At 63.1% G+C, this 10,913-nt stretch overlaps 2 protein-coding genes across 6 annotated transcripts in view; one reads left to right on the forward strand and one right to left on the reverse strand.

The window, feature by feature from the left end:
* CROCC (ciliary rootlet coiled-coil, rootletin) overlaps positions 1-1,721 on the forward strand; it is a 48,308-nt gene extending 46,587 nt beyond the window's left edge. For 3 of the 4 annotated variants that reach the window (XM_045035158.1, XM_023258194.2, XM_045035159.1), the window contains one exon: positions 306-1,721. In XM_045035158.1, the coding sequence (XP_044891093.1) occupies positions 306-572 (267 nt within the window). In that variant the 3' untranslated portion in view covers positions 573-1,721. The remainder of the gene's footprint in view (positions 1-305) is intronic. The other variant, XM_023258193.2, reaches the window with a different exon arrangement.
* Positions 1,722-2,857: 1,136 nt separating this feature from the next.
* Positions 2,858-8,845, reverse strand: MFAP2 (microfibril associated protein 2). 2 transcript variants are annotated; one of them, XM_045035160.1, is made up of 9 exons: positions 8,696-8,845; positions 6,380-6,455; positions 5,337-5,456; positions 5,098-5,124; positions 4,922-5,002; positions 4,764-4,808; positions 3,877-3,964; positions 3,614-3,687; positions 2,858-3,374 (listed from the first exon to the last, which is right to left on the reverse strand). In XM_045035160.1, the coding sequence occupies exons 2-9, from the start codon at positions 6,414-6,416 to the stop codon at positions 3,271-3,273; spliced, it is 576 nt and encodes a 191-aa protein (XP_044891095.1). In that variant the 5' UTR covers positions 6,417-6,455; positions 8,696-8,845; the 3' UTR covers positions 2,858-3,270. The 2 variants fall into 2 exon arrangements, with proteins under 2 accessions (XP_044891095.1, XP_003989571.1); XM_003989522.6 differs by having other exon boundaries at positions 5,337-5,426; positions 8,696-8,843.
* Positions 8,846-10,913: the final 2,068 nt, after the last annotated feature.

The raw sequence follows: 10,913 nt of genomic DNA on the forward strand, positions 1-10,913 counted from the left end.
GGCTAAATACTTCCGTGCTTGCTTTGGGGCCGGTACGAATGTGGGCGTGTCCACGTTTGACTACGTCTGCGCGTGTGTGCACGGTGTGCGCATGTGCACGCCTGTCAGCGGGGTCACTAGGTACCCTGACCTCGGATTCGCAGACCCGGGGGGCCAGGAACATGGGGGACAAACCAGGATCTCTTTTGCTCCCCCCGCCTGCACTGTCCTGAGGGGCCTTCTAGGCTCCCATTCCTGGGAGTGCCCGCCCTGCCCCCCCCCCCCCCCCCCAGGGTCACACCCCTGACTTGCTGCTCTTCCCGCAGGCCCAGGTGGTGGCACTGGAGCAGGACCAGAGCCCAGCCCGGCTGGAGGCCGCGGAGCAGCAGCAGCGGGAGGTAGAGCGGGAGGTGGAGCGCCTGCGCAGTGCCCAGGTGCAGACAGAGCGCACCCTGGAGGCTCGGGAGCGGGCCCACCGGCAGCGCGTGCGCGGTTTGGAAGAGCAGGTGCTCAGGCCTGGCCGGGTTCTGGCCCTGCCCCAGGATATTGCAGAAGCGCCCTCGGGGGGAGGAGGGGGAGAGGGCTGGCTGTGACCTCGGGTGTGAGCAGTCGCGGCATCTAGGACCGAAGTGGTCCAGGGGATCTGTGCTGGTCTCCGTCATGGCTGGACACGGGCTCAAGTGATGTCACTGGAACTCCGTCCCCGTGCTGTGGCTCTACTGTCCTCATTGTTGTCTCCTGGGTGGCACAGGTGGCCTCAGCAGCCCCAGCCTAGGTTATCCCGACAAGCTACCATCCCAGAGGAAAGAGGGGGCCTTTTTCCTTAGAGCAACAGCAGAAGTCCCAGGGATGGCCCTTCCTGGCCTGCTTCGTCCCTGACTCCTTCCCAGCCATCCCTGACCTGACGTGTGCAGGACAAGGCTGCTTGGGTAGGGCCAGGCCTGGGTCACAGGCACCCCTGGTGGGGCTGGTGCCAGGCCTGCCTAAGTGACAAGAGTGGGGACGGGTGGCTCCTGACAAGATGCCAAGGAGCAGTCAGCAGCTGCCACGTGGGTCGGGACGGAAGGGGTAGGAAGCACCCTGGTGTTTAATGAGACCCATTTTTTCCTGAAGCGGGCAGCATTGGGTCCCTTCTGGGGTCCCAGCTGCAGCCACATGCCCCTTTCTCTGGCATCAGGCTGGGGACCAGGCTGGCCCTACTTTCTCTTTCTTCCCAGGTGTCCACACTGAAGGGACAGTTGCAGCAGGAGCTCTGGAGGAGCTCAGCATCCTTCCCCCAAACCTCCGGCCCCCCAGGGGAATGAGCCCCTTCCTGGGTGGCCCCCTGGCCCAGAGCTCGGCTCAGGGTAGGGAGGAGCCAGGTGGCCGTGCTGGACGCCAGGGACTCCGGTGGCAGCTTCTTAGCGGCATCCGGGGCCCCACCTCAGTCCAGTCCCCACCCCTGGGATGAGCATCCAGGTCACCTGAGTGTCTGAGCCAAAGCCAGGGGGTCGGGGAGACCCCCTTGCCCCTGGCTGGCCCTAGAGCATGGGCTCATGGGAAGCAGGAGGGGTGCCTGGGAGTCAGAGACCCAGACCCTCCCCTGGCTTCCCAGAGATCTCTCCGCCTTAGTTCAGAGTGTTTGTCAGGAAATTCCTCAGAGTCCCTGTATTTTTATACCTTTTTACAATGTTAACTGTTCAGAACTGTTGTTTTTTTGTAACAAAAGACCCCGTTTTCTAAAAATGATGTGTACAGATGTGTCCCCTTACTTCAGTGTGCCTTCCTCCACTCGAGAGATGGGTGGGGAGACACAGGGGGCCTGGGGCAGGGGTGCAGGGGGAGATGGGGTCTTTGGAAAGGCCCGTGGAACCTTCCGGCCTCACAGGATGCTGGCGTGGGGAGGTCTCCAGGGTCCCGCACCACCCATCCCGTGTAACAGACGGGGCTGCTGAGGCCCAAACTGCACAGCCCGGCTCTTTCCAGCCACAGCGTTCTGGCCCCTTTCTCTGGCCCCTCGTTAGGACTGGGCCCACCCTCTGCACCGTGGCAGGCCTCTCAGGCAGTGTGCGGGCCTGGGAGTGAACGTGGGTCTTGCCCTGGCTCCGCTGAGTGAGCCTAGCAAAGCTGTGTGACCTCTCAGAGCCTTGGTTTGCTCATCTGTAAACTGGGAACGTGCCTCACAGGGTGGTTATGAGGAGGCACACGTGGCAGGTGCTCAGGGTCTCCGAGGAGAAAGTACTCGTCTCCGTGGAGTCTGATGGGATCGGGTGGTGCTCCCCCGCCCTGCCACTTCTAGCTGTGGCTCCTTGGTGGGTCACTTAATGACCCTGTCCGTAAGGTGGCGATATTACCTGTGCCCGCCACGTGGGCCTGTCTGGAAGGCAAACGGGACTGCGTGCTGATCGCTCACGTGGAGCCTGGGCCTCTATTTCTGCCCCCCCCCCCGAACTCGCAGCCCTCCCCCCAAAGGCGCATCTCAGAGCCCACCTCCCATGACCTGCTTTATACCCTATAAACACCTCTGCGCCTCCACATGGGTGGCCTCCCGTCTTGGCCTGCATGCCTCTGATGACAGGGCACTCACGCCCTCACTGAGCAGCCCAATGAGAAAGCTGTATCCCTGAACCTTCTATTTCCAACGCAGCCCTCTGCAGTGCCCCCCCCCACCCCCGATGCAGGACCTGGAGGGGGCAGTGGTCATGATCCACCTTTCTGGGGGGGGGGTCAGCTGAAGCTGGTGGGTGAGGAGGCAGGACTGGGACCGCAGAGGCAAGGCCACAGGTCACCTGAACGGTCCCTTCTCCCCAAGGGGCCAGGCAGCCTCTCAATGAGGACAGGCAGTGTCAGAGACACCTGGCCACCCGCTCTGTGCTCCCAACTGAGAAATGACTAAAGCTTTTGTAAAAACAATTTTAATTTTGTATAAAACAAAGGTGGTCTATGCCCGGGAGCTGTAGGAAGTCCAAGCAGACCGGCTGGGGTGAGGGGCACAGCCTACCTCAAAGGGGCTGGTGGGCAGGGGGACTGTCCTCGAGGGACTGAGAAGGCACATCAGAGGCCCAGGTCCCACCGAGAGGCCTGGGATGCCCCTCCTCTGGGGGCGAAAACTGGGCCGTGGGGAGCCCCCATTGTGCCCCAGGGGTGGCCACAGGCTGGGGGAGGGGCCTGAGACAAACCCCCAGGGCCACAGTCCACTAACTTTTTACAGGATAAAAGGAATGTCAGGCTGGGGAGAAAAGCACCAGGTGAGGCAGGGCCCGAGGGCCCCGGATCTGAGGAAGGCCCAGGGCTTGGGGTGCTGGCTCCGCCCTAGCAGCCCCCGCAGCTCCTCGCACAGGAGGCCGCCACGGACTGGCACAGGCCACTGCTGGCCATCACGCCACATTTGGAGAACTTGTCCCGACACAGGTCAGCTGTTGCGGGGGGCAAGGAGTCGGGGTCAGGGAGGGGCTGGTCATGGGAAACCATCGGCCCCTTCCCGATCCCGGGACAGGGAATGTTCTGAGGAGAAGCAGCCGGGAGGGAGTTCAGGAGGCCCCTGGAAGTGGCCGTGGTGCGGAACACGGGTTTAATAAACACCAGGTGGACGGACCGGAAGAAGCGGCGAGTGGGCGGGGGGAGGGGGAAGGTGTGGGGGTGCAGGCCTCCCTACCTCGGAGGAGCTCCTCGTGGGCACACACCGTGCGGACACAGATCTCCTTGTTGACCACGTACACGCGGCGGAGGCTGGGGGGTGGAGCCGGGACGGCGGGGTCACCCCCGACCCCACCAGGGGGGCTCCACGCATCCCCGCCCCTAGGCCTGGGCTCACCCGAGTGGAGTTCAGTTCAGGGCTCATGCTCCCCTACAGTCCCACCTCGGGGCGGGGGGCACTGTGGCTGCCTGCCCTGCCCCCCAAACCCCGCCTATGCTCACCTGTAGAAGCAGACCTCATTGAGACACTGTTTGCAGGGCTTGTGGATGGAGTAGAGGCGGGTGCACGGGTACTGTTCCTCGCGGCAGTCTGGGTGACGGGCAGGATCAGACTAGGGGCCGCAGCTTGGGCGTAGCGTAGCCCCCAATGATGCCCACCGAGACTGGCTCTCATCGCGGAGTCTAGGTCCACCCCGCACCCTCTGGCACAGCGCAGGCACACACACACGCACGCACACACAGCACAGACAGCATTGCTGGGGCTCCCAGGGCTGCCCGATTTTATACAACATATGCATACACGCGCAAGTTTGCAACCACGCTTGGAAGCATGTACCTGAACAGGCATAAGCTCAAACACAAACGCACCCACACACAACGGTCACCCAAGTCCACACCAACCAACTGGGCCGGGCTCAGAGGAGCACACGCGGACACTGAGCTCACGGGAGCGAGAGCAGCCTGCACGGTCTGGCCGTCTCCGGCTCTCGGTGGGGGCGGCACGGGGGCTGGCTCAGCTGGCCTGGGCTTCTGGTCCCCTCTCTGCCTCGCTGGCCACGAGCACCACCCACTCCGCTGGCTGGCAGGCAGGCAGGAAGCCCCCAGCACGCTCCCTCCCTCTTCCCAGTGTCTGGGGGCGGAGGGCCCTTCCTGAGGCTGCAACCAACTGCGGGGGGCGGGGGGGGGGGGCAAAGGGGGGCGTCTCCCAGAGCTTCCCGGGGGGCCCTGTGGTTGCCTAAAGCACTGGCCTGTCTGCAAGCCCCCGACCCTGCCATCGGTCCGGCAAAAGCAAAAGGCTTGTCTGTCTCTGTCCCATCAGCGCTGCAATCAGCTCTACCCCCGCTGCTGAGGCCGTGCCTCTGTTTCTCCAGCTGTCAGGAAGCTCTTACCCAGAGGCCCAGGCTCCGTGGGCTCTGTCTCCGCATTTCCTGGTGCTGGTGTCAGGAGAGGAGCAGGCAGACATCACTGAGAGGGGTCCATTCAGGGCACCAGCCCCGCCCCGGCACAGACCCGCCGCTCCCAGGGTTGACAGGAGCCGGCAGCCTACCTGGGGTGGGGGCCAGGACGACTTCCTGCTGGACTTGCTGCTGGGACTGGAACTGCTCCGCAGGGGGCCGAGGAGTCACCTCTGAGTCGGGGCGGGCGACAAGGGGGTCCACTCCATCTCTCCACCTCAGCGCTCAGCTGCCCGCCCCCGCCGCCTGCCCCACCCCAGCCCTTTACCTTGATAATCATAGTAGTCCGGTTGGTCTAAGAACAAAGATGAATGCGAGGTTGCCGGGGGTCAGGCGAGCTCCCAGTCTCGGGGGGCACAGAGGGTCACGGCTACACCCGGGACCACCCCCTATGACTCCCACCAGCCTTCCCCACCTGGTCCCCAGCTGCATCGTGCACACCTGGGAGCCAGGCCTTGATGATGTGGCCGGGTGTGGGGAGGGCTGGGCGGGGGGCAAGTCCCTTACCTATCTGGTCACTGTAGTGGGTGTACTGGACGTGTTCCGGGAACGGAGACAGAGAGTCTAGGTCATATTGGCCCTGAGCCAGCAGGCCCGCTGTGAGGAAGCAAAGCATGAGGGGGTGCCCTGCAGGGAAGGACAGCACTTCTGGGAGGACAGGTAGAGGTCCCAAGGGCAGGCCGGTAAGACCCTAAGATCCTACAACCCAAGGGATCCAAACTCCTTCCTCGACCCTTACAGAGCCGGCTCCTGGGCACCTCACAGACCTTTTCTGGCCTGTCTTCCCCTGCTAGCCTCCTGGCTGTTCCTGGAACTCAGCACACTCCTGTCTGCCCCAGGGCCTTTGCACTCGACTTTCCCTAGGCCTGTGATCCTGGTTAACTTCTCCTCCTTCAGATCTCAGCTAAAAATTCAGTTCTGCCAAAAGGCCGTCCCCGGCCTCCCCACCCTCTCCATCCAGTTCCTCTATTTCCATCCTCATGCTCAACACGCTGGCATTTATCACGCCCACTTGATGTAGCAGCCTCCCTTCTCTAGACGGGCAGCACCAAGAAGGCAGGGGTGTGTCTGCCCAGGTCATCATTGTACCCCAGGGTCTAGGCACATGGTAGGAACTCAGTATCTGTTAAATGAATAAATGTTAGCTATGGCAGGGCCTTTGATCCCTATGGATAACTCCTCATTTCACCAATAGGGGTCACTCCAAAGTCAAGATTGCATGGAGGGGGAGTGGGGGTGGGGAGGGGGTTGGGGTTGGGTCCCAAATGGGTCTAGAACCCAGACCTACAGACTCCCTGCCTTGGGTGCCTCCCCCTCCTACACATCGGCTTCCTCCTGGAAGGCCTCCCTGCCTGGCTGCTGCTGTGGAGGGTCGGGGTGAGGGCTGGGGAGGCTCATGCTTTTGGGAGGGGTTGGCCAGTACAGTCTGTGGTCCAGGAGGTCCCGGGACCGGGGAGTTGAGTGCAGGCCACAGGGCACAATAAAGGCTCACTGCCAGCTCCCAACCCCCAGCCACACAAGGGGAGCCCCCAACCCCAGGAGCCACTTACCAGGCAGGAACAGCAGGAAGAGGTAGGCAGCTCTCATGGCTACGCGGCGAGGCAGTCTGGGCTGGTGTCAGGACAGCTGGAGGGGGTGGGGGGGGCGGGCTGTAGCTTGGACCCACTCACCCAGGACTGTGGAGCCCACCTCTGCTCCCCTGCATCTAGCCCGGTGAAGGAGGGGGTGCTGGGAACAGAAGCCAGGCACAGGGAGTGCCGGGGAGTAGGGCGGAGCGGGGGCGGGGTCTACATCGGCTGTCCCCGAGGGCCCACTGGGTGTTCAGGTCCCAAGTCACAAGGCCCCCAACCTCGCTCCAGAGTTGATCTTTCAAGCGGACGGAACCCACCCTGCCCTTCTCACCGAGGGCACGTTTCTAGCCCCCCGCTAGCTCTGACTCTGCTCTCCTGGCCCGCAGCCGTGCCCGCTTCCGATTCAGCACCTCCCGGTGCCTGGTGCACCGATCATGGAAACCCTTGACCCCAGGCCCATCTTCAGGACCCCAGCCCCTCTCGGCCACCATCATAGCCCCGACTCTGCAGCGTCTGCCAACCCCACCACCTGTTCCCAATTAGCCCCCGGGCCCCGAGTGTCTTGCTCTGCGGGGAACCACATGCATGCATGGGCCCCAGGGGCCGAAGGGCAGCCAGGCCCGGGCAGGGCTCCCACCCCCAGAAGATTCCTCTCCTGCCAGGCCTCCAGGCCTCCTAAGACCTGGCTGTCTTCACCACAGACTCACGAGACTAAGGTCTATTTGCAGCAGCAGGAAACGCTCAGGGTGGAGTCTGAGGAGAGATTCTCTGGATCCTAGAAGGGCAGAGCTGGAGGGGACAGTGATGTCACCCAGCCCAGAGGCTCTGAACCCCTGAACACTGTATGACAAGTGTTGTGTGTGCAATTCTGGGGGGAGAGGGCAGTGGTCCACAGCCTTCACCAGGCTCTGGAGGTTCAAGAACTCCAGCCTTTGGCCACACAGTGGGCTTGGCAGGGTCTACAGGTCCCAGCTCAGTGGGGGGGCAGGCATCAGCCTTCCGCCTGGAGCGCCTGGAGCGCTGGGAGAGAGTCCATGGGCTCACCCATCCAGGAAGGCCCCTCCCACCACACAAAGGGCCGTCTTCCAGACGGCTAACTGGAGACCTAACTGCCACAGGGCGTCTAAGGAGAGAGGAAGGACGCGCGGGCATCTGTCCCTCTTCGCTCCCAATCCAGAACCTTCCGGGACCCCTGCCCGGCTCATACATTTTCCATCTCCCTTCCTTACTGAGCTGGGGGTGGGGTGGGGTGGAGGAGAAGAGACCCACCACTCAGGCTGCCCCAGAGGCAGGGGACTGCGGGCTCCCGGTGTTCCTATCCTGAAATCCCTTGGCCCTCTCTCAGTAGGAGGGACCCAAAGACCCGGAGCTCTTTCCCTGTAACTCCCCGCAAGGCCTCATCATCCCCTCCTTGTCCCCACGGGGCTAGTGGCAGCCAGGCCAGTTGGAGCTGTCACCACTCAGAAGGAGGCCCTGAGTTGGGGCCTAAGAGGCCTTAAGAGGTGGGGTGGGGGCTGTCTGTCCCCAAAGCCCCTCCTAGGCCTCACAGCCTCCTGCATGGGGTCTTTTCCTTCCCTGGAAGGTCTGGCACCCAGGCCCAGGCTTACTGGGGGCAAGGGGCCCCCAGGACAAGGGGCGCGGGAGTCCTGGATCCTCCCCCCGGGGCCACATCTCCAAGCACTGCTGTCTAGACTACGGATTTTGGGGTGTGGGGGAGGCCAGGACCTGCCTAGAAGGCGGCCCCCCTCCGGCCCCTTCCGCAGCTGGGGACCCCACCCCGAGGCGTTCGTGGGCAGGAGGGAATGAGCGGGGCCTACTCAGAGCCCGGCCCCCACACTGCCCCGCGGGGAGGCCAGCCGCCGTGCGGTGCGGCCGGAGGGGACCAGATGTGGCCGCCGCCGCACAGCTGGGAACAATCAGCCACGGAACTTGCTCGGCGGCTCCCCACGCCCTCCCGGTCTCGGGTCTCCCTTTGTCTCTCTCTCCGCCGCTCTAGCCCGGCGGCTCCGGCCGACGCCCCCACCCCACTCGCCAAAGTCCAGCCTCCCGAGGCGAACGGAAGCCCCCCCCCCCGGCCCCGACGCCCCCAAACGGGCCCCCCTCCCAGCGACCCCAAATCCCCCAAGTGTCCTCGTAGCATCTGCTCAGACGGCCCCGGGTTCGGGAACTCGGGCAGCCGCCCCCAGGCCTGGGGGCCCGCAGACCCCTACACTCCTGCCTCCCCCCCACCCCGGGACCCCCTCCCCCCACTCCCGAGCGCCGCCCTGCCGCTCCCGCCGCCAGGCCCGCGCCTACCTGGCCGGGTCACTCCGCCGCCCGCTCCGAGTCCGCCCGCGGAGCCGCCCCTGCGCCCGCTCTGAGCCCCCCTCCGGGCCCCCGACGGGCCGGCGCCCGCCCTCCAGCCCCGGAGCCGCTGGGTCCTAACGCGAGCCCCGCCCGCCGTGCGTGCGGGTCTCCAGCCCGCTTCGGGGGCGGCCCTGGGGGAGGCGCCCCAGGAGCCGTCCTCACGTCTGCGCCGACCTCTGGCGGGCAGGACGCCTCTCCAGCCTCCTCGGCACGTCTGGGCTGGAGTCTAGTGTGAGGTGGGTTTTGGAGGACGTGTTACCCCGTTTCACAGAGGAGGAAACTGAGGCTCCTAAAGGCGATACACCCGCCGCGACTCAGCTCTCCCCTCTGGCTTCTCCTACCGTCCAGGACAGCCTTCCGGGCCTGCTTTCCCTCCTGCCTCTCTGGCTCTGCCTTCTGGGTATTCTTAGCCAGTTCCAGGCTGGGGGCTGGCTTCCATAACCTGCATTGCAGACCGCGGGCCACAGGCTACCGGGCCTGGCCCCAGGCATGTCTCCGAGGATCCAAGTCCAACTTCATGACCCCTGGCCCTCCCCCAGACCTGGCTGTCCTAGAGGTTCCCGTCTAGGGAGCAGTCCCAGCACCCTTCCATTACTCAGGCTGCCTCTCTTGCTCTCAGCCCCGGCCTCTAATCCTGCTTCACAAGTATTTTTCACATGGGGCCGCTCTCTCTGCTGTGCTGTAAGCCACCATTAGCTCTTGCCTGGACTCTGTAATAAGCTCTAATCTAGGCTTTCCCAAGTGGGGCCTGCCCTTCCAGACCCACCTCTGACACCGGCCCCCTTGTGCTTAAAGCTTCTGCTGGTTTCCATGGCACCTGGGATCAAGGCTGAATTCCCCTGTGGCCCCCAAGGACCCTACCCTTCCCCTCCGTCTGGCTCTGCCTCCTGGTTCCGTGCAGCCACAATGGCCTTTTGGTAATCTCTCACTAAACCCCTTCCTCTGTCTGCTCCAGGACCTTTGCTCCAGCCGTTTCTTCCTCTTGGAACCCTGGTGAGGTCTGCCTCCTCCCGGTTATAGAGCAAACCCTCCCTTCTTCAGGGGAGCCTTCGCTTTCTCCCCGTCCCGCCCCTGAGCACTTTCTGCTCTACTGCTCACAGCTGTCGTGCTGCCCTATGTCTGTGACCATGTGAATCCTGCTCCTCTCCCGGATGAGCTCATGAGCTCGTGCGCCACACGAAGACAGCAAGACGGCGACAAAGTCTGTTTTCGCTCATCCCTGTTGATGCTCATTAGGCACAGCGCCAGGCTCAGAGCAGCTGTTCGGTAAACATTAACGGAATGAATGAACGTGCGCTCAATTCTCCCGGGAGAGCCTGCGTGGGGGTGGGGTGGGTTCCTGCCTCTGGGGCCGCCCTCAGCCCTGCCTGAACCTGGGGCAGGGGCTCAGGCTGGGAGGACGTGGGGGTCTCCTTGCCCCCAGTCAGGCACCCCACGACCGCCTAGCCCTTGGACTCTGAATCCTATTAGGCAGGACCTCGGTATGTCTCGTGTATCATTTGCTCCCCGGTGCTGGTTTGGCAAATGAATGAATATCTGCCACCCCCTCTCCAGGGTCTATCACCGAATAGCAGGGGCTTCTGCTACCTGGAGCCCTGTGGGCCCTGGGGGCCAGCACAGCCCTCCCTGCCCTCCCTTAGCCCTTGCCTGCTCCAGGCACAGTCCCACTAGGGTAGGAGAGGTAGAAACACCTGGCAGAAATGCTGTTCCCTACACTTGACAAAAAGGGGAAACAGAGGCCCCAGAGCTTGCCACTCTCGTGTCCTGGCCCCCAGATTCTCTGTGCTGTTTCTACCCACTCCCCTGGCCCTAAAGGACCCAAGCAGAGGCGGCAGATACTTGGGGAGCGGGTAGTGGGTGTGGGCGCTCTTCTCTCATGACCTTGGAGATTCGCTCCGTCTGTTCACCTCTCACACCAGGTTACAAGGTACATGTGCAGAGGCCAAGTTCTTTTTTTTTTTTTAATTATTTATTATTATTATTTTTTTTTGAGAGAGAGAGAGAGAGAGAGAGAAAGCACAGGAGGGGCAGAGAGAGAGAGACACACACACACAGAGAATCGAAAGCAGGCTCCAGGCTCTGAGCTGTCAGCCCAGAGCCCGACACGGGGCTAGAACCCATGAACCGCGAGATCATGACCTGAGCCGAAGTCGGACGCAGCCACCCA

The sequence above is a fragment of the Felis catus genome, chromosome C1, assembly GCF_018350175.1.
Source record: "Felis catus isolate Fca126 chromosome C1, F.catus_Fca126_mat1.0, whole genome shotgun sequence".
Lineage (NCBI taxonomy): Eukaryota > Metazoa > Chordata > Mammalia > Carnivora > Felidae > Felis > Felis catus.

Excerpts from the sequence above, each read along its gene's own strand:
- MFAP2 (XM_045035160.1), bottom strand. The coding sequence starts at position 6,416 with ATGAGAGCTGCCTACCTCTTCCTGCTGTTCCTGCCTG. Across the intron at positions 3,688-3,876 it reads AATGAGGTCTGCTTCTACAG|CCTCCGCCGCGTGTACGTGG; the intron begins GTGAGCATAGGC and ends TCCACCCCCCAG. Across the intron at positions 3,375-3,613 it reads CCACGAGGAGCTCCTCCGAG|CTGACCTGTGTCGGGACAAG; the intron begins GTAGGGAGGCCT and ends CCCCCGCAACAG.